Here is a 27,608-nt window from a genome sequence, read left to right on the forward strand (position 1 = left end):
AGCTGTACTCTACATGCCTTGAAACAGAGCACACTCCCCATACCACAAGGAGCATGTTCAGAATGAACTTTTTTTTGGTGACAAAAGGGCATATCTCAATAAACACTTGAATAGCCAATCTCTGAACAGAGAAAGTCACTGGGATGAAGGCAATGACAAAAAAAGGCTAATGGATACACCAGTGCACCATTTACAGTCACAGCTGTAGACATGGGAGGTGAAATTTGGCATGCGACGAAGTAGAAGGAGATGACCCCGAGGTATCAGTCACTGGAATGAACCTGCAGTGGACTGATACCCAGTAGAAGACTGTGTTCCCTTTGTAACACTATACATCCGTGACAATTAGCATGGATTGATAGTCACGGTGATAGTCTGTTCCCTCTGCAAGGAAAAGAACATGCAAGGATGCATGAGCAACAGGACATCTGTCAGAATGGACATGATGTCAAGAGGAGAAACTCATAAAGCACTGACCAGACAAATTCTGAGAGAATATGTGCTCATATGCACAGTCCATCCCCATTTGTTACACAGTACAGAGAGCAGCAGCTGTTCTTCAGCAGATTTTTGCAGATTTTTTGTGCCAAAAAGGTTCCATCAGCAGTGTTTGCTGTGAATGGGTCTGCCTTAGAGAGATGAGCTCAGCAGGTCTCATACCAGGCTGACAGAGAGAAAGCTGACCCATGCTCCAGGATCCAGGATCCCTTCACCACAGAGTGATCAATGACCCCTTGGCTCTAGAATTGTCTTTCTGCTCTGCTTGCATGTCTGTGTCTCTTCTGCCAATGGCTTGCAGGGGTATCCAGGACAAGAACTGGTGTGCTCTACCTTCTCTGTCATATCTGAAGCAGGAAGAGTAGAAGGGTAAAACTGTTGTGGTAACATGGGAAGGTCCCTAGCAACAAGCAGAGACCAAATACACTCTTTATTAGCATGTACATGTGGACTCATTCAAAGAAAGAGTGGATATTGCCTTAATGTTAATATGAATGTGAAAAGGGGAAAACAGAGAAGTAAAAAAAAAAAAAAGTAAAAATCCAACATTATGATGGCATCTGAACTTTGTCCAACCTCTTTGGTGCCAAAACACTGAAACATTCTTGTTTCATTAAAGTGGAAAGTTCCATAAGAAAGTATTACCAGAATGTCTCGCTGGAGCAACATCTAACCTCCGCTGGAACTGAAAGGAAGAAAAATTGACTCCCCAAAGCCCTCAAGGAAAGCACATGAGACAATTCAACCAGGTTTAAGGGCTGAAGGTATATGGTCAGAGTCAGTTCCTATGTCTCCCAGTCTAGGCTGTGCTCTCCACTGGTTCTACAATACCTATAACTCATGGTCCATTTTTCAGACAGTCTGGGAGAACAGTTTCCCACCAAATCTGACAAAGGCTCTTTTCTCCTGCCCTTCTCACAACTGCTCTGTGTGCAGCTCCTGCTTGCCTTTGCCAGACTCCATGCTAAGCAAATGGACTGTAAGGAGTGTCATAAAACAAACACAATAAAAACAAGTATAGTTTCTTCCATTTTCAGAGAGATAAATCAGCTCAGTGACTTGTCCAGTGAGCACTGAGCAAGCACAAGGGCATATACAGGGCTACCAGCCAGCACCAAAGGGGGGAGTGGGAAGGACAGCAGCTGAAACATTACACCCCAAGGAACACCATGTCAGTGGGATGCTGGGCTCTTAACTGCCTTCCTCCACAGTGGAAATCTCGAGTCCTCTTTTATACCCAGGCAGCTAGGGAAAAAGAAAGGTGACGCAGGACTGCTGTTTTGGTGGTATCCAGCTGCCAGGACAGCTTGGTCAGGAAACCTTGCCTGTTCACCACCTCCACTGCCTCCTCCCAGCAGGAAGCCACCTCCTTCCTCTCTCACTCCAGCAACAGCATTCAAAATCAGTAATTACACATGAAGTCATGTGCCTGAAATCATCAGCTGACTTGGCTGAAAAGTAACTTAGCAAAAACGAAATAGGGGCAGAAAGACTAGATTTCTGCTTCCTCAACACAAACTCACAGCAGAATTATAGGTTTGAAAAGAGGGCAGCTCTTTTCTGATCCAGCTCAGATTGGCTCCATGTGCCATGGAAGGCACCTTGCAGTTACAGCATCTTGGACACCCAAAAGGCCCTGAACCAGCACTGTCGTCTTTCCTCCCCACTCCTATGCCCACTCCATGCTTCTCCTGCAAACCTCTACAGTTGGCTATGCAGTAACAAGGTGGGACAGCCTCTGGAAACGTTCAGCTGAAAACTCACCGTATTTCTGATAGTCTCCTTTCATCTGTATCACTGATGTATTCAACATCACCATACACCTGGACAAAATTGCACCAGGACAGGGTATGTGGATGTGGGAACAGCGAGGGGAGGCTGGACTGCCTTTGTCAGCAAGAATGCCAGCCTGAGGGAGTTTAAGAGAGTGTCAGAGTGTCTGAAATGCAGCTTCAGGCTTTAGCTGTACAGATAACTGCACAAACGTACACTGCTGTGGTGACATGGTGATAGGAGAGTACTCCCTGTCCCTGGAAAAGCCCTGAAAACTGAAACTCAAAATCAAGAGACCCAAGATTTAATTCTGGGACTTGGACAGTTTCAGCACAATCTGGAGTTAAGTTTATTTTCTCACTCACACATAATATATTTTATAATACACAATTGCAATGTAGAAAATCATCTACCAGAATTAATTTTAAACAAATATATTCCAGGGATTTCTACATTACTTCATTTCATATTTTATGGTCAGCCTTAATTTCAACAATGAAATTGCCGACGGTAAACCAGACACAGATGTGGGAAGTCCTTCCCCATTTTTTTACTGAATATGGATGATAACTACTGGAAACAAAGTGGTATTCACACACCGTGTATTGCGCTGTTGAGCAAACTTGTACTTCTGTGGTTATACTGGATGTTAACATATTCTTGGAACACGGTATTTTCTTATGCGTATGGCCGCACAGGATAAGTATCAAGAAAAGCCCATTTTAAGCATTCAGTTTCTCAGAGGAATAGTCACGTGTACAAGAACAGAAGAATCTGGGGTTTTTTTGACACAAATTTTTCTCTGCTGAAGGAAATAGAAACTTGTGTTTTGATCTCAGTGGAATCAGGATAACATCCTAATGTACTTGCACTTAATGATTCCCTGTATATCAACATTTTAATCATGAAATATTACAAAGTTATATACTATTTTAAAGCCAAACACCACAATTTCACATGGAAACAGCAGGAGATGAAAGAAAGAAATGGGTTTTAATCTGTGAAAACAGACTGAGACCCAGATCTTTGCCCCATTCAATATTTTCTTTAGATGTCTGTGGAAATATGACCCAACTAAAAATATTTAAAAAATTAAATCAACATTTCTTTCTTATAATTTAAATAAAGTAATTCTAGATATAATTTTTCTATTTAAAACATATATTATAGAAATGTATTTTTACAAATATCTAAAAAGAATAGTTTAAAATGTTTTACCAGTAAGTTCCTATAACATATTAGCAAAATTATGTGAACTATACCTGTTATCGCTCAGATTTAACACTCTCAGCTTCTGCATCTGACCAATTTCATCAGGAAGAAATTCTAGCTTGTTAGAGCGCAGAGACATCACTGTTATGTTTTTACAGCTTCCAATCTGCAGGAATAAAAAACCAAAGATGTTAGAATACTTACTTTGATAAAATTTATTATTGCTAACTTGTTATGTCTGGAGGTGGCAAGTTGTGTTTTATACTATAGCCAACAAAAAAACAGAAAATACACTCTAAAGTCAGAAAACTATGCCCTCCCTTTGTCAGTAACACTTGCAACTAGGGTTACCCGCACTGCTCCTCTAAGACATACTCTCATCTTTACATGAATTTACTAGTTCACTGGTCTTACTATTTTACTATTGAATATGTAACAAAGATTTGGTCTTCCACATTGTGCAGACACAACTGGTTTAACAGATATTTTGTCTGAGTAGGGATGGAGTCTTGGGCCTACCACGAAACATTTTAATCTGTAATTTAAAAACAGAATCAGCTTCTCACTTCTCTGGGCAGTTCAGGAAGGAAATTCTCATCAACAGCCAATGTCCTCAGGTTATGAAGGTAGCCGATGGTAGAAGGTAAAGACTCCAACTCATTACAGCTGCAGTCAAATTCTTCTAATAAAGATAAACTGAAATTGTAAACATATTTGTTAGGTACTATACAAGTAGCAGATATATGTTAACAATATAAAACCTTTGAAAGTTTTAAAGCATCAGGCTACTACAGGCATCGTGCCCTGAAGAAGAACCTTTATTTTAGGAACTATTAGGGATACTGTTAATCTTATCCAGTAAGGCAGTTTGAGAAACACCACTTAGTTCCCTCACATTATCGGTCTTACTTTTTGTAGTGAGGAAGTAGTCCAAATATTTCATACAGACAGTGATCAGGGAATTCATTCTAAGCTGAAGAATCAAACCAAAACATTTATAGTCTTAATACACATGGACAACAGGTAAAGAAGTACCGCTGGTGAGAGCAAAGGGAAGGGAAGCAGAAATGCCTCCAGGGTACATTCCAATTGATGCACTTGAAATTACTTCTAATACAGATCAGCAGTGAAAAAGATTAACTTGGATCCCAACTCAGCAAAGCAACCTCAGCCTGTCGTAGTTAGACACAACTTTTGTAGAAGTGCTTACTTCTCACACATTGAGAAAGAGGGCTAAAAAAGGTATCTGTGTGTCAAGGACCAAACCAAAGGACAACAAAGTAAGTATTCTGACATTCAAGTTCTCTCTTCTAAAAAGCCGAAATCATCTCAATTTTTGTCTTGCATCCCTTTTTCTAGATTGTTGCATTCTGTCAGACTGTGAGAAGAAAGAGACCTGACCTTTCCTGCATGTAATCACATTTTCAGGGAAGAGGATGAAAATGAGACAAATGTCAGAAACTCTCCTGTTGAACTCAAGCCAAGGTTAGCCACAGCCCACAGGACCAGAGAGAAGCCTGTATGGAGAAAGCACAGCTTCCTAGTGCAAGGAATTGACATCCAGCATGTTCCTGCATTCCATCATCCATGAGGACGTTGTGAAATGAGTTGGAGGTTTTGTATCGAGTCCTAAGCAAAAGAACCCACAACATAAAGCCACCTCATCTTCTGCCTGCAGCTGGCACCCAAGCAGAATGAAAGTCAAGGGAATGTCAAGAGAGCTGACCCAACACAGGGTGGTTGACGGTGAGCACCTCAACCTTCCCACACTCACCACTGCTCTAGGATGAAATGGCCCTCAGAGTTATTTTCTGCTCTTTGGGACCCTGTCCTAGCCAGTCAACCAGCTCTCCAGACTCTTTAGATTGTTTGCTTTTTTCTGAAGGCTGCAGGTGGTATCAGGCAACTCTGAAACATCAGTGTGTCTTTGGTGATTCAGAACCAACAATGTGACCTTTGCTAATGCAAAAAGCACGAACAGGAATAAATATGTAACACATTATATAAAGAGATATGTAAAAAATATATACATATCATATATCTATTATACATACACACACACGCATATAAATAAATACATTCTGAAGAATTATCTACGGAATCTTTTACAAAATCAGGCTGGATATAAAACCTCTTGAAATTAATGCTGTAGCACACTGCTCATTTAGCTAAGGGAACAAAAGGTTTGTGACCCATTACAAATACCATCATTCCCTGCTTCTGCTGCCCCTGTTTTGCTTCACATGTACTACCTTTTTCTCTCAAGTACTTTAATTAATAATAAGGTTAAATGGCAAGCAATTATTCCTTCCTCAATGTTTGTTGTCTCCCTCATCGCTGATGAAAGGACTGGGTGCCCAGAAGATTGCTTGTTTTTTTCCAGCTGTTTCGGTAGCTCTGCTAAGAAATTTACTTCCGCTTCAAGCTGTATTTCTTAGTATTCACAGAATCATAGAATGGTTTGGGTGGAACAGACCTTAAAGATCATCCAGTTCCAACCCCTCTGCCATGGCCAGGGACACCTTCCACTGGATCAGGCTGCTCAAAGCCTCAAAAAATCCTTGATATGAGTCACAGCATCAGGATTGGGCTTACGCTTACCTTTACTCCAGTTTCTTAATTAAAAGAAGATCTTTCAGCCTTCAGATTTTATGCAACATGAAACCAGAAATAGCTATTCCTAAAATGGAATTCTCAGAATTTTCATCTAATTGCTGTATTTCAGTAGACTGAAAAGCCAAAGTGAGTCATACAGTGATTAGCGATAGAGGCATGGAACCTATCCAAAAGCTCTGCTATGTCTGGTTACAGCTTTTCTTTAATACAACCTTTGTATCCATCACAGTTTATTTCAGACTAGATACAAAACAATTTCAGTAAAGGTAGAATTCAGGCATGTTTACCTCCTTCATACAGAATGACATACAGAATTGACAGAGCAAAGCCCAACTGGAAAGCTTGTTGAATTGCAAGATGCACATATTCTTCCTTTTACTCATGATAACACAACCAGAAGAGCTTGAAAACAGATAAGCTAATTGAGAACTACTATGTTTCCAATGGCAATCAGAAAATCTGGTACACTGAACTGTAAAGGTGGAAGGTTCCCTGACAGGGAAGAACAATGTTATCAGACAACAGAATTTTATTTGAAAGGTGTTGTCTGACACAGGCATTCTCAGCTTCTTTGCTTCCTGATGTCATCATCAGCGGACAAATGAAGATGGCCACAATAACAACAACAAAGTCAGTGTGAAACTATATTTTATCTCTATAACTACCACACCTAAAAACATATGCACCTCAGAAAGTGGTTTTTCATTGATCATGGATTGTGCATGAAAATAAATCTACAATAATAATTACAATTCTAACAATGCTAATTTTGCTGCAATATCATTAACCTTGCTCTTGAGCTAAATTCAGATCATTCTTGACAGGTTTAAAAAAAGGCAGACAAGAATCAGACCTCTGCCTGCTGTTCAGTTTGGCACCAATGAAATGACGCCACTCACAGTACATGTCCCAACGTAAATGAGGAACAATTTTAGACAGATTAGTAGAGCGAGATTCATGGAGAGTGAAGACTGTAATGAATAAAACAGTGGTTTAGCCCATCCTAGCCCCATTTTATCCAGTCACAGCCCTTCTCTCCCAACAGCCAGAGCACCCAGGTAACTGTCAGAGCAGACTAAATCCAGAGAGCTAGCTGCGCTCACTATTTGTCCAACACGAGGCAAAATGCAGACCCAGGAATCCAAGCTTACACTTCCTTTTGCAGCATTTGGTACTGTCAGATATGGCATAGGCTAGGTACCTGCACAAACCACTCCTCTAACACAACACACTGGCTTTACCATTCCTGATGTATGGGTCACAACTTCCCACCTCACTCCTTCCTACTCACAAAGTGGGAACACAGGCACTTACTTAGGTCCTACAGGTACAATTTCCAGCCTTTGGCTGCAGTTTGGTACTTCATCAATGTGAATCTACCAATTTTATGTGGAATTTTTTTTTAAGTTGGGTGCATAGTACCTTGCAGGGTGAAACTCCAAATGCCACTTACAGGCTTGCCCTTTGATTAACACTGCCAAAAATGAGGGTGGCAGTTCACCGTTAGCAACATCAACTCAGACAGCTTTGAAGTGCTCTATGTCTCATCATGAAATTGGTCCCTGGAGGTAGCAATCCCTCCTCCACATTGCTAACCTTTGTGTGACAACAATATACTCTGCAGTGGGTACCACGACTATCATTTAGGAGAAAGAAACCCAGTAGTAAACTATCCAAATGCATGAGTCAGAGAAAGGAAGTTCATTTTGATGTGGAGACATCGTCCTTATTAAGTGAGAGAAAGTACTTCATTTAAAAAGTACAACCAATCTCTCAAAAATAATGTATTACTATTAGGTGACGAGCCCACTGCTTTGCATATGCACTGTTTAGAGCAGCAGAGTCCATCTTTAAAAACATAATTAAGGCTCCATGACAAACAATACTGAATGGATATAAGGTTAAAAAGAAAAGGTGTTCCCTTCAATTTGAACAATTCAATAAATAAGAAAGCACCTTCATGATAGGTTTAAAAAATTAATGCCCAAAATTGCAAAAGATAATGCTGGATATTATATCAACCATTTTGCAGAGTATCTAGCACAGCTTTGAGCCTTATGAATCTTTACTGCCTATCAGAGTTTATCATTACGTAATATTTATGAGACTTCCCCTTTTGTGATTCATATAACCAGTCCTTAGTACTCTCCATGAATATCACATAAATTTAAACATACTACAAGAAGTTCAGCATGGTGAGCCAAACCTAAGTTTTCAGTCCCTACAGTTATAATAGTTCACAAATTTGGATTCTTTCTTCCTGATTGGCATACTGACAAATAATTATTATTACTGAAATCATTACTATAAAATGGGTGCACGAGTAGTAAAACACTGGCTGTGCAGGTTAGAGGTTATTTCTATTCTAGAGACCTCACCGTACCATCATATGTGTGGACAAGTCTAAACGAAGCCTTCTAGGCTTTAATTTTGTAAGGCTCAGAGTAGCACTGGCTTAAACAAAAACTATTTCTAATGGAATCGTTTGTAGAGCTGCTGCTGCTGAGGAGACAGCAAAGGCACAGAGTCTGAGTGCAGCTCTGCTCACAGATGCCCCTTTCCCACTGCTTCATGCTGACGGCACAGGACTGGTATGAATGGTATAATCGTGTGTTCAGTCACACCAGAAAGACTCATTACTTAGCCTGAACCGCGTTTCTTCTGCATGAATACCACTGTTGGTGCAAGGAGGACGATGAAAACACTAGAGCTATAGCTGTATAAGGCAGTGAGGGACCAGATATTCTGATGCATTTTTTTTCCAAATGCCAGTTTATACATCATTTCAGAGGTAAATTATGTAGAGGAAGGGGCATCCATCAAAAATATCAATGTTAAAGATATTTTCTGCCAGAAAGGGATATGCATAGTGTGAAATATTACATATTTCATACTTGGAGACAGGCTTGCATCCACCCTCAATTTTACAATAAATCGCAGATTTCACTTAGCAATAAGGTCAAGACATACAGCAGCACAAGGCAGAATTTTGCACCAGTGATCAAGTAATATCTGACAAAACGATAGCTAAAGGGCATCATCAGCACTTTTCATAATAAGATTACTTATATGATGCTTTCATATCTTGGTGTATATGCCTATGCAATTGCCATGACTTTTTCATTTATGGTACTTCAGTATTTTAAGAACCCTACATACACATGAGCTTTACAGACATTTTCTGTTCAGCATCAAGTACTGGCTGTTGCTGTGGCAACAGAAGTATTCCCCCAAATACTTCTATTTCTTCTACTTTTGCTGCTCTAATCATCTAAATTGCAAGTGATTCACACAGAAAAATATCTTTGTTCTTTTTCTTGGAAAATGTGATACATTTAATCTTCTTATCACTTATACCAATATAAGTCCACAGAAGAAATAGCGTTGCTGCAAATTTAAATGTTATAAGCTATGTTAGGCATACATTTTTAAATTATAATTCAGTACATCTTTGTCTTATTTTTTATTTTAAAAAAAGCCACATTTCCCAAGTAGAAAAGGAAACATACATTACTTGATGTTGAAAATCATGAGACGTATACTCACTTTCCAATTGCATTTGGCAGAATTGTAAGCTGGTTGTCGTCAACTTTTAAAGTTGTAAGCCTTTTCAACAGTCCTACAACATAAGTTAAGAAGAAGAAATACAAAAAAACCATTTCACATTACTCTTTTGTACTTTCTGTAATCTCCCACATCCATAAACAAAGAATGATTTCTAACACTGAATAACTTTGATCTAGATTTTAGAAAATATCTGTATATGGGACAGTACACAGACACATTCTTGTCCCATTGAAAATATGTTATCAAAAAGAAGCACTGATTCTATGTTAAGTTGAACTGCAAATAAAATATTGTCTCTTATTAAGAATATCCTATGTGTATCCTAAGTATTTCACTTACTTATTACTGTTTCAATCAAATACTGAAGTAGCATTTAAAAATGATTATTTGTAATTAATGTTGGGAATGATATAAATTAATAACTAATATAGAATAAAATGTTACACTGAATGTGCCATAAGAGGGAAGCTGAAGCAAATGAAGAGTATAACTAAAAGGGACACCAGAAACATTACTCATTTTAACTGCAGAACATTTTTGTAGAGAATTTTTTCAAAATCAACAAGTTCCAACAAACATCTAGGTTTCAACAGATTTTTTTTTAACAGGAAAAAGCCTCAACAAAATGAAGTCAGCAAGCTCTCATCTGAAAATGCAGTATTACCATGACTGGTTTTGCTTTGCTTCTGCCACATCTATTACCATTCAGTAACAGGAATTTGGAAATGAGAACTGAATATATCTATTTGCAAGAATGTATAATTCAAAATGTAAACATCTATTTCTTCTGTACAGGAGCTAAATCCCCTCTAAAAATCAATCTGCATATGCATATCAAAAAATCACACCAAACAAAATCTCCAGCTTTTATGGTGAGATGTAGAAGACCAAAATGGAAAATAGCTGTAGAAGACATTTAGTAACACTCAGTTAGCACAGTATTATTAGTGAGCAACACATTTTGGACTCTTGACTAAGTTGATTTAAAATTGGGGAATTTAACAGTTCCAAATTCAAAGGGATGCACTTAGGAAAGTGAAAACGAGATGATACAGCGGACTCATCAACTGGAAGAAGGGAAAGGGAAGAAAGATATCAAATGTTTCTAAAGAAAATATATAGAATTGAGACTGAAATAAAATATCCAGATGTACAGAGTGATACAGATATGACCACTGAGCTTCAAGAATTTCTGCATAATCTAAACAATTCAGAAATTCTATGCATACTATACAGCTAAAAAAAGGAAATGAATAGTTTGAACTATTTCTTGGTTTAATGCTCTCATAGGGAACTGCACTACTATAACAAAGAGTAGTAATTTCCTTCAGGAGTTTCACACTGTGAACATAATCACTACTACACTTACTTTCAAATTTAGATCAGATCAACTATGTCTTGCTTTGTTTATTTTCTCTGAAACAGCAAATCAGAACAATAAAAACCTTCTAACCATGGATTTTTTTCCGACTTTACAAAAAGGTCTTCATGGACCATCCAGGCAGAGATGTTTCAAACTCCTTTGGAATTTAATGGCATTTGAGTTCCACCTGTTACAAAGTCTCATCATTAAAAAAAAAAAAAGGATACAAACAAAATCCTCAACTGTAAAAGATTACAAGAAATCCGAAGTTTTTCTCACCTATGGAGTCTGGCAGTTGCTGCAACATGTTGGAGGACAACAGGAGATCTTCCAGTCCTTCACATCCCGATATGTCCAAATCAACAGTTTCTATCCTGTTTTTTGACACATCCAGGTACACGAGCTGTTTTAACTTCCCTATAGACTTAATAGCATGTTACAAAGTGTTACTTGAAGAGATATACACTGCATGCCAGTTTCTAAGTTTAATTACAAACAACAGTAATCAGGCTTATATTCAGCTATTTCGGCACTCTTCACAAGACGCATTTCAGCAACACAGTATTGGTGGTAGTCTAACAGCTCTCCTCTTCACAGAACTGCAACAGGAACTGCACCAAACTCAACAACACATATAAAACTAATTAACGTCTTCCAGATTCATTAAACCTGCTGCAAGTTTGAGTTCTCAGTCATATTTCTTCAGTATTTCTTCAGTTGGACACAGATCCAAGGGACATCTGTCCCCTGAGGGACACACAGGTAAAGCTTTCTGTGTTGAACCGATTCTCTAAATTTTATAAAATCTAAAATTAGACTTTAGATACTCATAGTTCAATTATAAGCAGCTAATTCAAACAATACACTTTTGTGAATACAGAGTTTAACTATAGCTACAGCAGTGATGAACCATATGACAAGGACTCTTCCCTAATTCCTTGGAAAATCTGTGTAGCAGACTGTAGAGTTTGAAGCCTGTGGCAGCAACGTACTTCTTGATCCGTTATCACAATGTCACTACATTCTAGACATGAACTTTCACCAAGAAAATCAACACAAAAGATGCTGTTGTTTTCGTTAAGCTAAAACCTACAAGTGGAAGAGCAGAGAGATATCACTGCTGGGTGTAGAGTAAAGGAGCAGGATCTGTGACACAGTGGCAGAGTCACATCAGAGACCGGCGGATGACACAGAAGAGTGAGACAGGGCAGCACAATGCTGCTATGGAGAGTTCCTCTGAGGTTGCAATACTGGGCATTCATGGTAAATAAATATGCATGGCCTATGCAGGAACTTCCTTTATGGACCTTGGGAGAGCCATTAGGATCTCTTGTGAAGGGTATAGATTCTATAAAAGTTCACAGGAGCGAGTTTTTTAATTACTTACATACATTTCTAGTGGTTATTTACTATACACATGAAAAAGGAAAATTGCTTTAGACAGCTTCATCTACAGGTTTGTTTGAAACAATATAAACACAACTTGCTTTTCATCTCTTACCCATCCAAGATCTGCTCTCTGCTTCTAGGGAGGCGGTTTCACGTTATCTTTAATCACATGTGAGTTGTTGTATAAAGGGAAAAATCTCCCTTTCACTCCAACTTCCGTCATTCTACTTACATTAATAGCTGACTACAATCCATGTTTCTAGCACAGACTACTTTTTAAAAAAAACTGAATTATTAACAATGGAAACCTGACAAATCTTAAAATCAATTGCCAGTTGGTATTTCCTTTCTGTTTTTAAAAGTAAAAATTTCAAGCTAATATTAACAGTTTCAAACCTCTTGTTTTGCAGAAGGCTTTATTAAAACACCATCTAGGGTCTACTAGAATCAGATTTGGGAAACATGAATTTTTCACTGAAAACAATCAGACTCCTTGTGATTCTGTTCCACGATCTACTGAATGTCTTCAGCTCTGAATATCCTCTCCAGGGATTATAAGCAAGACTGTTTGGCACACATTTTAGGTTTGGGTATGTTAACCAGTTTACTTGTAAACAGAAAAGAAACAGGAGATATAGATAGAGAGATAGAGAGATAGATAGATAGAGAGATAGATAGATAGATAGATAGATAGATAGATAGATAGATAGATAGATAGTATATCTGATACTTCTTCCACTCAGTCACACTGCAGAAACAATACAATATTTTGGTTCTTGATCTCCAGCTGATTCCAGTATCAAGAAGTTGTTCCAACACTAGCTTTTCTTTTCACTAACAAAGCACACAAAAACTGGGCATTTGGGCAGTGATGGAAAATGATCATTTTCTGTGCAAACATCCTGCTTAACACAATAAAAACTTATGGATGGAATTATTTAAGGCAAAAAACAGTCATTGCTCAATGCAAAAAATTGAATTTTGATATTTGGCATGTTGATAAGCTGAAAGAGGAAGTGCTGCTGCTTCTTCTTCCAACACCCAGACATGTTTGTGCTCAATCTAGTTATACATTTTCCCTGCAGCAAAGAAAAGCTTTACTGTGTGAAACACAGGATCTGTCACCTGTGTGATAAAATGCCAAGGACAAGGATCTCTTTCTCGAGTCATGATAACTGTAGGTATTTTAGAGTGATCATCTGAAATAAATAAAACTGAAAATCCAGGTTCTGCCATGGGGTAACAACAGCTCAGCAGCAGCACTACCGTATAGCCTCACCTTAATGCTTAGATTTAAAATATTTTTTGTTCCATTTCTAAATGGAGTAGTTTCTAGAGAAATACATCTTCAACCCTCTGCCTCAGAAACTGCTTTTGGCATAGTTGAATCTGTATGGACCGTCTGCTTTTTTAAAGTTTACTTATATTACTTGATATTTCCTCTTCCTTTTCAAAAGTCATGTGAGTTTTTCTAGTTTTCTGCCAGTTAATGCTTGGTGACTGAGAAGACAATAGGAAAAAATGTCCTCTCACAACAAAAACTACACAATGCTTAAATAAAACAGACACAACTCCATTTACACACTACCATGTAATAACATGATGTCTCAAAGGTTTTCATATGAATGGCTATACTGAAACTTTCATTTCTTGATAATATTTAATGACTATATGAACTAGGAATACGTACCCATTCAAGAAATTGCACATGCATTTATTTACTAAGGTAAATAGTTTGCTATATCATATAATAATTTGATTACATAAAATTAATGTTCATACCCCAGGTAGTACTTGCAAAGAATTGTTGTCCATCCACAGTTCCTTTAGATTTTGTATTTGTTCCAGAACCTCAGGCTGAGGAAAAGAATACAGTATTATGAACAGTTAAATAAATATTTTTTTATTAAATCTAAATCAAAATTTTCTCAAAAAAAGATTCCCTCTTCACCTTCCTTTTCTTTCTTTTTATATCATCAGACTTTCAGAGAGTTAATGATGTGAACAGTATATTAATCTCATTTAATTTAACCACTGGTGCTCTTTTTCAAAACTTGTAACATTTACGAACCCTTTGGAAAAGAAATGAATACAAAGAAGAACTCCTGAGAACTTCTTGCTCTAAACAGTCTACTGGCACTATGCAATTACTGAACAAGGCAAAAGAGAGAAGTGAGAATTGCGGAGCTTCAGAAACAATGCATTGAAAAGAAAGACAAAATCCCATCTTGCAGCACACGCTAAACTCTACCTTTTGTGTAACTTATAGTCTGATAAATGTTTTAACAGAGGCACATTGTTGAACACTTTCCTGGAGACACCACATTTATGTACAATTTAATGTCTACAACTGTCATATTCAGTAGTTATAATAGTGATATGCAATAATCAAGCCTTAAAATGACAAGATTAAGCTTTCATCTAAGATGTTCTATTCTTTTCAACACTACAGGGTATTAGTGAGGCTGAAAAATAATTTCTTGTTCATTTCAGTTGTGAAAACCAAGAATTATCAGGTCATAAATATTTTCATGCTTTAGCCTAAGCAGTATTTTCATTCTTCATGAAACGCTATTTTCACAGGTAAAGCAAGACTTTTGATTTGCCTTAACTCTGTAAAGTTGTAGAGACTTGTTTCAAAATCTGCCACAAAATGATATTAAATATTTCATTTGATTCTGACTAACTCAGACTCTATAATTTTTAAAGTCTATTTATTTTAAAGTATTATTTCACTGGAATTAATTCAACACAGCTAGAAACAAATGTATCTGCCTAGCGTCACAGGACCTTAAGAGAGACCTCTAATTGTCTCCTGTGGTTCCCAGGAGAGTTCATTTAGGGAACATTTAAGTTCCCTCAAATGTTGTTAAGTCCCATAAGAAATATGAATTTCCATTTGTCTGGGTCCTATGGTACATCATGGGAGAAGGACTGGATGCCTCATTGGAAAAGAAAGAACTGGCTTATTTGGAAAGCTCCATCCATCAATTTTCCATATCATCACATAATGTGTTTCTACTGAAAAATGATTAGTCAATATTTTTAAGAGAATTTATTTTGCCTTGATTAATTCTATGCAAATTTTGTTGTCCTTCAATAGTTAAAACCACTCCTAATTTCCAGGTTAAATTAATTAATGGTCACTTTATAGTATTAGTTCCTGTGATGATTAATGATTCTCTATTCCTCTGGAGTGTTCACTGACTAAGGTTATTAGAGATAATCATAATGTCCTCTCTCAACTTTAATTTTCTTTTAAATGCCTCTCATTAGGCTGGTGTCCTTCTCAAAGGCAACAGCCTACTCCTATGTCGTACATACTACAGTCTGATTCAACATTTCTTCAGCATGGATTATAGCATGCCACAATTCAGATGAGATCTCACTAATGTTTTGATAAGTGGCATTAAAAACTTATTTGTCTCTGTTAGAAATGCTTCTCCTGATGCATTTTTGGAGAGTATTTTCATTTTCCACATAGACTGCCACGATTAGAACAGAACAGCTTTATTTCAGTTGGAAGGGACCTAGAGCCATCATCCAGTCCAATTGCCTGGCCACCTCAGGGTTGATCAAAACCAAAAGGACATTATTAAGGGCATTGTCCAAATGCCTCTTAAACACTGACGGGCTTGAGGCTCCAACCAAATCTCTAGGAAGCTTGTTCCAGTGTGTGATCACCCTTCAGTAAAGAAATGTTTATTAGCATCAGACTCTGAATTGAACCTTGATATTAATCTTTGGTAAAGGTATAATACGGTCTATACTCTTTCCTTTTCCTTTTCTCCTTACCTTTAAATATTTTCTTTCAAACTTTCTTCTGTAGCCTTACCGGTGGCACCAGAGTCCCGAAACTCTGCAGAGAACCACACCCACCTTCCCCATCCTTTCAGGCCGAGGTACCACGATTGCTGCTTATCATTTATTCAGTGCCACTTTTTGACACTTCAAAGACTGAGTTATTTCAGAACCTTGACCCATTTTTCCCACAGACCCATGAGACAGAATAACTATCCCCTTCCCTAATTACATTAAGTAACTTGAATATGACTGCTGTTCAGGAAGTGACAATTTCTATTTTAGGAACACACATCTATCTCATGATTTATATAATGTTTCCAAAAAAAATGAATGAACAGAATTACTTCACTCCTGCACTACCTTTATTCCTAACCCCAGGCCTATGGTTCCAGACTGTCTATATGAAGGGCACGGTCTCCCAGTGCAAAGACTCTGGACTTCAATTATCCAGAGAGGGACTGTCAAAGAAGTTAACTCAGAACTCAAATCAGATTTTCAGAATCCATGAAAACAGAGTCCTTTTATCTTTTTTCCAGGTGCTTTTAATTTAAACTAGTACCACTTTTCCTATTCATTTCTGCAGATTCATGCTGTTCCTTTGCCTCTTGGCCCATTATGGTTCAGGCACTTAATTCTAGTTCATACATTTTTGGACCATATGTCTGAAAAATGAGTCAACTCAGGAAGTCTGGTCCTAATAGCAGGATGGAGCCACCAAACTCCCCATTTATCATTATTAGGGGACAGTATGCTACAATATAAAAACATAGAATGATGCTGAAGTCATTTAAAACAAAAACCACAAACCCAACACACTCCCCCAAAAGACACACTTTGAATGCAGGAAGCATACATTTATTTCTTTTGATCAAAACTCCAAATACCACTTCTGAAAATGTTACTCTATTTATCTAGTAAAGATTTCCAGATTTCACTAAAAACCTGAGTTAAACCCATCTATTCTCTCCTACCAGAAGCATAAGTTGGTAAACATTAAGAGGGCTATAGCCATACCCATAGAAGACAGTGCACTGTCTATAAACCAGATGTAGACTCTTTGCTACAGCTTGCTACTACGAGATGATGTTTCAAAATTTGTTTTAAGTGAGATCATCTTAATTTTAATTAAAGCTACAGGAACTATCACCCTCATAAAATTATATGGCTTTATTCAGCAACACAGTTTTTACAGACTGTTTTTCTATGACACTGGAAGGGTTGTTCAGATCACAGGGTTTAACAGTCACTGGGCAGGCTGTTGGGTATGGCACACACAGAAATTTATCTTGCATCAGTGCAATAGTGAGCGTCATGATAATAATCTGTCATCGTACAAAGGCACAGGCCCTCCCAAACAGCCCTAGTAGTGATGGGTCTCAAAAAGGATAAGGCAGCAGCTTTTCTAAGTCTTGCTTCTCTGAACATATTTCCAGTTCCTGCAGGATGAAGCCAATGAGCTCTCCTTAAAAAACAGGCCCAATTTAAAACACAGATTAAATACCCTCATACTGTCTCTAAAAGATGTCAATATACCCACAGGGAACAGCAACTTGATAATTTTTTATATTGACACTAGAGAACACTCCCCAAAGCTATTAAATCTCAAGGAACCTAATTTTCACCTTTGAGGTGAGTTAGGGACAGAAACTGCTTTTGGAGTCCATCATCTACTGCTGCTAATATCAATTGCTAACATTTGCAGGATATAATGGTAGATGCAAATAAACTAATACATAACTGATTCAAGTATTTATATTGAGATTGACAGTTCAACCCACATCGAAATACTCCAGCACTAGCAACGAGCTCAGCGTAAGAATCACCTGCAACCTTGATTTGAACCACAGAAGCCTGATGTAGATGAAGCATATTGTGTTATCAACATTCACCTTGTGAACTATGATCAGTCTTAAGTTCCACAAGGAAAAGTGACCATAGCACATGGCCACAATACAATAATGCCTCTTAAGTAAAAATGTAATGCCCCATACACAGAGCAGCCAGAACTGTTTTCTATTGTGAAGGTGGTGAGGCACTGGAACAGATTGCCCAGAGAAGTCATGGCTGCCCCACCCCTGGAGGTGTTCAAGGCCAAGTTGGATGAGGCTTTGAACAACCTAATTCAGTGGAAGGCATCCCTGCCCATGGCAGGGGGGGTTGGTCTTTAAGGCCCCTCGCAACACAAACTATTCTATGATTCTGCAAAAACACACAGGCTTTCTATTGAAAAATGGTCCGTTTCTTACCAGTTCAGAGAATTCATTATTGCCCAGATCAAGTCTCTCCAGTTGAGTCAGTTTATGCATTGACCTATAAGAAATTAGAAGATATTCAAGATGATTTGCTTGCAAAATGTTGGCTCAAATAATACTGTTATAACACGTTGATGCAAATGAGAACAATCCAATCCGTCTTCAAAGCATGAGATAAAGTTCTTAAACTAAAAAGCTACCAACAATTACATTAGTATAAAATAAACATAAAGTCTTGGTATAATTTTGTATATTTGGCAAGGAAAATGACCCATGTTATATTTATAATCAATTGAAAGTAATATAAATTGTGACTTTTTTATATAGATTTATGAATTTGTTAACAACTTCTCTATAAGCCACTAGAGAGTATTTGGACTCTTGACAGCAAAAGCACAAAGTATGATTGTTACCTCACTAAATCTGTACCTGTACTGTACCTAACAGCCATACAAAGATACTATTGTGTCAAGGACCAGTATGTGAATACTAGATGAGGCTTGGTTTGTGTACTTGTGTTGGTTAGACAGAATGCCCTGAACCGATGGGTCCCCTCCTCTTTGAGTTGTTGAGTAGTTGACCTGAAACTTGGCTTCCATGTCATCAAGTGCCACACCTGCACGCAGTGGTTTTCAGTGACACTTGCTGTTTGCCAGTAGCTGATGAAAACCCTACTATCGTAAGCAGATACACAACAGAATACAGGTTTTAATTTAATGTCGAATCTGAGATTCAAACTTTCAATCTGCTGTAAAGCACACCTAGGCAAGTATTCCTCCCTCTATGCAGTTCACGGCACAAGAGCCTAGCAGGGAGACGGTAGGAACCGTGACACCACAGGTGGACAGGAGCAATGTGCTGTACTGGGCTGCTGAGAGCCCCTCTTTGGCAGTGGTTCCTTTGAGGGCAAGAAAGGCTTCAGACAGCCTCTGCTGTAAAAGAGCATGAGCATAGGACAGCGAAACCAACCAGACCAGTTGATCGTTCTTCACAGAGATATAAAAGAAAGAATCAAATAAGAACACATTATAAGAAAGTGAACCAAAAGTTACTACTGACCATGCTTTATGCAGTAAAGGGCTTTAAATGAGAGATAATCGGGATTTATGTCTGTGATGTAACAGCAAAAAGGCACTTTTAACGCTTGGGCTCAGGTGACTGAACCAGTGAAATAAGAGGAAAAGTGAGAAATTGCTAAAAATTACGTGATTAAATTTGCCACTTACTGAAGTCAATAGGATAAATCTCCCAGTTTTTTCTCGGAATTTGTGCTGTGAGAAAAACTGGTTCTCTCAAGTACAGCTTAAACTGACAAAGGCACAGACTACAGCGTATGTGGGCTGACTGTTAAAAGCCTTTAAAATCTACCAACTGTGAATACAGGTCAAGTTTTTAAAAATACACAGAGTTTTAAAATCTATACTTAGAATATATGACAGCAGAAGCACCAACTCAAAGAAATAATCCCAAAGCAGCAAAGATCTTTTCAAAATGAGAGGAAAACTGCTGAGCAGCTTGTGAACGCGAAGGACTGAGTGTGCTAGAAGGACGTCAGGACCGTGTTTGCTTTAACTGGAATGGATGTTCTGCAGTTGTGTAGGGTACACGTTTGCTCGTATTGGAAAAAATGAAGAATTTTCTAAAGCAAATTTACCATGTCATACACATGTACCAATGGCTACTTTGGGTCTTTCCAAAGTATTAGAATTTCATGTCTGTAAGAAATTAAGATTAGCAAACTGTATTCAAAATTACTTAGTTTCTGTACTGCAGAACTTCTCCTTAAGCCCTAGTAGACCAATATGCTCTAAACCCCATCCTGGATTTTCATGGTGGTAATAGTGAAAAAATAGCATAAATATAGTTAAGCAATTTAACATTAATTACAACAGTCGGTTCCAAGGACTTCTAATGTAATCAGAGTTAATCCTAATCCAAAAATTAACAGTCTTAACTGACAAGATCTAAAATATCAACCATTTTATCTCTGCAAATTGTATCAGAAGTAAAACTGATTATCAAAGAGACTATAGATGAAGAATATAGATCTGCTTTAACATTTACATTATGGAAAAATGAGGTCATGACAAGGCTAGATAGAGAACACTACTGCATATTTATTACAAGCAAATTACTTTTAGTTTTGTAAATAAGAAAAAAAAACCCACAGAAATTCCATTCTTCAGTTGCAATGAAGCATTGATTGCTAAAGATACATTAGCAAACTCAAAAAACATGTAGACAAATATTTTGCTCTTAAGTTTAAGAAGTTCTATACTTTATTGGATTTCTTTAACTAAACCAAAACTTTGACTGACCTACTGTATTTCTTCATCATTCAGCATAACTTCAAGGAACAATTCTTATGGTCACAAATTAAGGTCAGGCATCAGATGAGTTTCTGTACTTTACAGAAATCTTTGTTCTGTACAGAGAAGTTGTTAAATATACCGAGGCCTCTTAGGCAGAAAGTTCACCACTAAACCAACCAAATAATTCTTTTTGATAAACCTGCTATCTTTCATATTTAGGCTGTTATCTTTCATCTAACATAATCTGCAGATTTTTCAAACAGAAAGTTTAAGTTGCACAATGTAATAAATACCGGTGCATTTACATGGCAGTTTTGGGAAGTGCAATGCCAAGGTCAAAAAGTCCTTTGAAACTGAGGTTACCAGCACTGTGAAACACCCAAGTGCTTCCAGTGCAGTAGATATTCCTGTATCACTGATTTCTTCTGGATCTTTTGTGTTACTGTATATCTGTTTTAACCTTGACGACTTTCTAAGACATTCTTCTAAGCGTTCATCTTTCTACTTGTTCATTACTGTTCTTTTTGCGTTCCATTTTTGCACAATCTGTTTCCTAACAAGTCTATGAACATAGCAAATAAGTTATTTCTGCCCATCATTTGGTGTTTCAGAAATATCTATAGTCACAGTTTTCTTTCAGAATTATTTCATCTTTCTATGCTGACAGTCACCCTAACACAGATTAACTCATGATAACTTCACTTTTTTAATACTTTCTGGTAGTTCACCTATTTCACACTCAAGTTCACTGTTGTACCTTTTTTTATTTTTATAGTTTTATTTTTCCTGTCCCACAACTATTCCATGTCTCCTTTCCAATGTATTTCTCAATTTATTTGATTGATTTTCAGAAATGTCTTTGAGACAAGAAAGCAACAGAGACTTTTTGCTTCTTTGATAAAAGGAATGGCTGCTGCCCACACAGCTCCGAAGGGGCAAGGACCTAAATTAAAATTAAGTAAAAAAAGTAACGACAAATTTTTTTGACTACAAGTACAAAACAAGATACTGTAGTTTAAGCCTAGAGTATGGAGGAGTTAAATCTGAGTCTCAACCCAATATTCATCAACATAGCTACGATCAGTCAAGACCGAGCACACAGATTCTTAAACAGAAATCGATTTTCTATATACTCTATGCAGACCTTTTCAGTAATAGAAATCTTGATTCATGCTCCCCAGTTCCCAGCCTGCTTCTTACTTCAGTTTTGTTCTTACAGTATTCATTACATTGAATTATTCTTGCTACAAATCCTGAAGGAATAATGAAAATAGTTTACCTTTTAATAGTGAAGCTTAGTATGCAAGAGTTCCTGGAAGGCTGTGAGCCATTTAAGAAGCAGTAAACATTTCACCAGCATAGCACACCTGGCCAAAGTGGGCATTTCATGCCTTCCCCAAAGAATACCACTTCATATTATAATCCCCATTAAATAATAATAATAACAAGAACAGCAGCAGCAACAACAACAACATCAACAACAAAAATATAATGTTTTTAACCTCTTTGATGCTCTAACTGCATTTTACTTCTCTTCAGAAATGTGTGTCAAAAGTTGACTGCCACTTTACACACCCAGACAAAAGCCACAACACACTCATGTCAGCTCATTTACATCCACTTTGTCTTTAAATAACATGCACATCCCTGAAAATGTTTGTTTGGTCTAACATACTCCTCCTCAAACTTTCATCAATGTGTCTTAAATGATTTGTTATTAACCCAGTTTAGATTTCTGACATTTAGATACAAATTGTAAATATTGTATACAAAATTTTAAATTAATTGAACCCAATGGAGCAAGTAATTACATTTTTCATCACAAACTTGATGACTATGGATACTCTCATTACCATACAGAACCTCATTAGCTTTATGAGAATTCTTAACACTCGTGTGCTCCCCCCGCCAGAAGCATCTGCAAGACTGGACTCGGAGTTTTTGAAAAATGATTATTACAATAACCACATTTTACCAGTTTCTGTTTTGGAAATCGAAGTGTTTTGCTTAAGAGAGATCAGTTGGGCCTCTGTGCAGAGCAGCCCTGTGTCAGGCGTTCAGGCAGGGCACATCCTCTCTGCCTGAATGATGATGTCACCAAAACCCATGAAACACTACCAAAACTCCTCTAACGAATCCCAACGGCAGGTTTCCCACCTTAGCACCACACAGAGGTTTCACACCCCAGGAAACACATTTCAGCGTGTGAACACATTGTAAGGTCAGAGTTCTTCACACTTGCAGATATTACAAGGTTTTCAGTTGTAACATTAATCGCACACAACCACAAGCCTTCACAAGTTAAAATCCAGGAAAGGTGAAACACATCTATAATGGTTCGTACAAAGGCTTCTCTCACAGGCAGTATTACTTCAGGCTTCGTCATTCTGCATTAAAGTCCATAAAAGCTTCTAGTGGTTATGACTCCCCATGCCCACCTTAAAGTGTTCAACCCCCCCCAGCTACAAGGCTGAAAACACCTGCAAACTGGAACCTGAACAGCAATATTCCATTGCTATTTACACATATAATTGTTGTTTATATATACTACATATTTTGAAATGTGAAACTCTAAAACTCTTAAAAGATGAAATAAGTGGTAATCTAAGTTACAACCGAGTTGGCAAAAATACTGTAAGTCATGCTGCATTCTACCTCTGAACAAAAATTTTACTTTGAAAGGTTTGGTTTGTACTACTGCAAGTTTATCGTAAAAGGCAACATTACTGTGTGTAATTTCAATGGTCAGACGCATAGTTTTAGAAACGGTAACTTTTATATGGAAGCAGATTAATTTCACTTAGCTGGTACTACATCAAAACCTAAAGCACACTGCCAAATGCACCCAGTGGAATATTATATGAGACTTTTCATTAGCTTGTGATATTTTTATCTCTTTCATGGAATTACTTATACTATTCTTATGAAAAGATTAATTATATTTTTTATGCGAGGTCATTCTATAAAGGTGAAGCAGGAAAGGTGCAATGATGAGTAATGCTTAGTTAAATATTCATTGCTTAAATGATGTAATGTAATATAATTAATGTGTGAATAAAACTTGCAGCCAAAAATTTCACATAAATCTTTATCCATATCTCATTTGGATCTATTCTTCCATTCATAAGTAACTGCAGGATCACACGGAGAAGACCTGAGTCTTGGATACTGAAGTGAACCTCACGGTAAGCTCAGAATGAGGTGAATATCTTATTTTATTATTTTTAAACACAACAATGGAACACAGTTCTCTAAAAAACCACAAACGCATGAAAACCAGCATAAAGAGTAGCTTAGAGAGGTTATGGAATTCTTGGTGAAAAATCCACACCGGTCACAATAGTTTTAAAACATTTTCACTCCATAAATCATAACTCTCATTATACAATTCAGTGGTGTTATTTATATTCATCGTAATTGCGCATATTGCCTAACACAACTTTCTCATGTTCTTGCATTTTTGATTTTCCTGCCTTATTTAGAAGATACTCATCTATATGCTGTAAACACTTCAAATAACCAGCAAAGCATCTTCCTTTTACAGTATCCAGCAAAGCAAATGAGACAACTGCCATAAATTATTTTATCAAAATCATGGTATTCTCATCAAAATCCTGGGTACTTTTCTGACTGATAGGAGATGGTGATTACATGAAGCCAAACCTTTGGTCACAAACTTCTAACCACAGCTGGATTATTAACACATATGAAGAACTGCATCATAAATAACAAAAATATCTCCAATAGGTAAAAATTTATGAGTGAAAAGCAATTGTGTCAGAGATACAACTGGACTTACACAATGATAAATACAATGAGAGATACAATATGACACTGCTATAGAACTAATGCACACTTTTTGTTGGCCATAATTCTACAAAGACAGCACTGAGAAAGTGATAAAGATTACATACTCTATTTCCTTCTGTAACAACATACAGAATTGTATTTTCATACGAGTTTATGATAAATGGATACCATTATTTTCTGAAGAAAAAAAAGCAAAAAAGGGCAAATATGTTGCCATTACTGGATCATCTGCTCTATGCATTTCAAATAATATTTTCTCACACTTCCATTGTACACAGTAACCTTTGTTTCTAGAATATAAAACGTATGGTGTGAAGTAAAGGACTACAAGTATAAATTAACCTGTCATAAAGTACTGAATCTATACATTATCCAGACTTCAAAGAATCAGAGTATGTTTAAAAAATTATTTTGAGGATACAAAATATCGTTACACAAGGACTGAAATATATAACAGAGAAAATATCTAAAACAATGTATATAATATCTACAGCAATGTCTATTTTAACTTAATGACAAGAAGTAACAGCCATTTCAATTTTTATTTATATTGAAGAAATAAATAATTTTATAATCTGCAGTTTTCAAACCACAAATCGGAGAACATAGCAGAGACCATAGGATGATGCCTACAGTAATTAAGTCTCTAAAGACTAAATCCAGAAGCACTCAGTCAGTCACCAAACTGTGCTTATTTGTTACTCATTTTTAACACGAAGAGAAGCTGGGAGCAGACAATCCAAAGGCACACTGTTGCCTTGGCTGCACGGCTGTCAGCAACACTGCTGTGCAAAACGCGGGTCTGTACAACGTTACCTGGGTTATGCACATGGTAAAAACCACCCAATGTATTCATCTGGATTAAACACCTTGGGCTAAGAGGCAGCCTCCATCAGCCTTTGCATACCAGAACTGTTTAGTCTCATCACACAGTTTGGGAGAACTACCTCAACACGGTCTACTTGTGCTGATGCTCCTGAAGCTGCCATTTCTGGTGTCTGAAAATCTGCTGACTCCACTTCCTCTGCTGTTTGAGTCACCGAACAATCTCAGGTGATGAGCAAGGGCATTCTCCATCTTCAAATGCTAAGATGAGAAAAATCAATTTCAATGCCCAAAAGATGGAACTGCTGGTGCAGAAGGTGTCTAAACACAACCAATGTATCTATGGCACTGAAGACTTGTGAGACTTTAGCTAGTACTGTGTCAAGGGCCTAGAAGGAAAAGCACCATCAAGACAGGAATCTTAAACGCAGAAACTGGAAATCAAGCTCTGTCATGCTTCAGTCATGATAAAAACATACGGAAATTGGATTTCAGGAAAAAATGTTTGTGTGCAGAATGTAAGGATTTTAAACATGCACTACTGACTTAAAGTATTGCTTTTCCATACAGGATCCTAAGTTCCCATCTGTTTGTTTTTAGGGTGGAAATGGATCAGACCACTAAAATTAATCCTTCAGTTCAGGATCCAGTTATGAATCACTCTGTGACTGTAAAGGTTTCCTCAACTGATTGTAGAGAAAGGTGATATCCTCAGAGTTTTGGCCCTCATCCACACACAAATTTCTTTCCAAGCACAGCTTTCAAATCATTGGGTAAGAGCATTGGAAATTTCAGTTCAGATCTACTTCTGCTTAACTGATTACATACATAAACAGAATGCCGAAAAAAAATCTCATCAGCCAGTGCAAAGCTCCTGGCAATATCAAGACTTTATGAATACTTTTGGACCCAAATAATCCTTAATGCGTACATTCACAGCACGATTCTGAAATGTCCCATTTGGCTCATGAATCACTACTTGAAGGATCCTTAATAACTTAAACTTATCACTTAACATTTGGTATTTTCTATCTCGTGGTATTTATCTCAGAAAAATCTGAGATATCCAGAATACATATGAAAATATGTGCCCATGTGCAGTATGAAACAGCCTCCACTAAACTACTGTCCCTTTTCCAGCAAGTAATGTACCTTTCTTAACCTCATATCTATCTTTAAATGCTGACCTCAGTGGAAAACTTAAACAGAAGAAAATAATATTTGCAAAATTTCGAAGTATATCTAGTTAAAAACATTCAAAATACAGTACCAGCAAACATGCCAGCTATTCCGTCAGTGAATTTCAGCATTAACATTCTTTGAGAGAAGTATGACCTTCAGCACATTAGAGTCACAGGATAAATGCACCTAACAGTCACTAAACCTCGGAACCAAATTAACATCTAGTAAAAACTACGTGGCTCTGATGAGAACAATGATTTTCCTAGAAGTTGTCTGCACTTGGACAAAGAAACATGAAATAGCAGTAATGCAGGTGACATAATGACAATGCAAATTGGTCCCTGTTCTGGGACAAACACACCTATCTAGCACACGACTCACTGCAGGTGTCTAAATTCAAACCCACTGACACTGAGCAAGACTGACCGAGTCATTCACTGCCACAAAGATCACCTCGCTGGTTTTAATTAAAAGAGACAGTATTTGGTAAATACTGTATTTGAGAACTTATATTTTGTTTACAGTGCAATCGTGCACTGAAAAGTAACCAACTGATTTGTAAACACTGCCATAATGATCAATGTGAACATACTATTAAATCAATATAAAATGACCAGTACTTAGGTCTCCACCATCTCATGGAGTGAGGAGAAGCAGGCTCCGAGTCTCCCACTACTAAAAGTTGACTAAAAATAACCTATATTTCATCAGGATACATAATATATTATTCAAATCTCTAAAGAATTTATCACATGCTTTATACCCTTACGTACTAGTTTTGCATGGAATGAATGAATATAAATTAAAGAGAGACCTAGTTTTAGCCTGCAAGACTGAAAGTGCAGTTTTGGACCTCTTTTCCCAGTTACTTTGCCAGACAGCAGGAAGAAGACCTAACTGAAGGTGTTGAATAATTAACAGGGATGAAGCATGTTTGAATGGTGTTGATGAATATCCGATGACTAAAAGTTAACTGAATCAGCTAACACAAAAAACAAGAGTAGA

At 37.3% G+C, this 27,608-nt stretch overlaps 1 protein-coding gene across 6 annotated transcripts in view; it reads right to left on the reverse strand.

The window, feature by feature from the left end:
- Nucleotides 1–27,608, reverse strand: part of LRRC7 (leucine rich repeat containing 7) — a 178,395-nt gene that overhangs the window by 51,035 nt on the left and 99,752 nt on the right. For 5 of the 6 annotated variants that reach the window (XM_054072699.1, XM_054072702.1, XM_054072700.1 and 2 more), the window contains exons 7-12: nt 18,469–18,532; nt 14,201–14,275; nt 11,309–11,453; nt 9,646–9,718; nt 4,050–4,179; nt 3,534–3,649 (exon numbers count right to left, since the gene is read on the reverse strand). In XM_054072699.1, the coding sequence (XP_053928674.1) occupies nt 3,534–3,649; nt 4,050–4,179; nt 9,646–9,718; nt 11,309–11,453; nt 14,201–14,275; nt 18,469–18,532 (603 nt within the window). Of the gene's footprint in view, nt 1–3,533; nt 3,650–4,049; nt 4,180–9,645; nt 9,719–11,308; nt 11,454–14,200; nt 14,276–18,468; nt 18,533–24,123; nt 25,683–27,608 lie in introns of those variants that run through there. The other variant, XM_054072703.1, reaches the window with a different exon arrangement.

The sequence above is a fragment of the Cuculus canorus genome, chromosome 8 (assembly GCF_017976375.1).
Source record: "Cuculus canorus isolate bCucCan1 chromosome 8, bCucCan1.pri, whole genome shotgun sequence".
In the NCBI taxonomy this organism is placed as follows: Eukaryota; Metazoa; Chordata; class Aves; order Cuculiformes; family Cuculidae; genus Cuculus; species Cuculus canorus.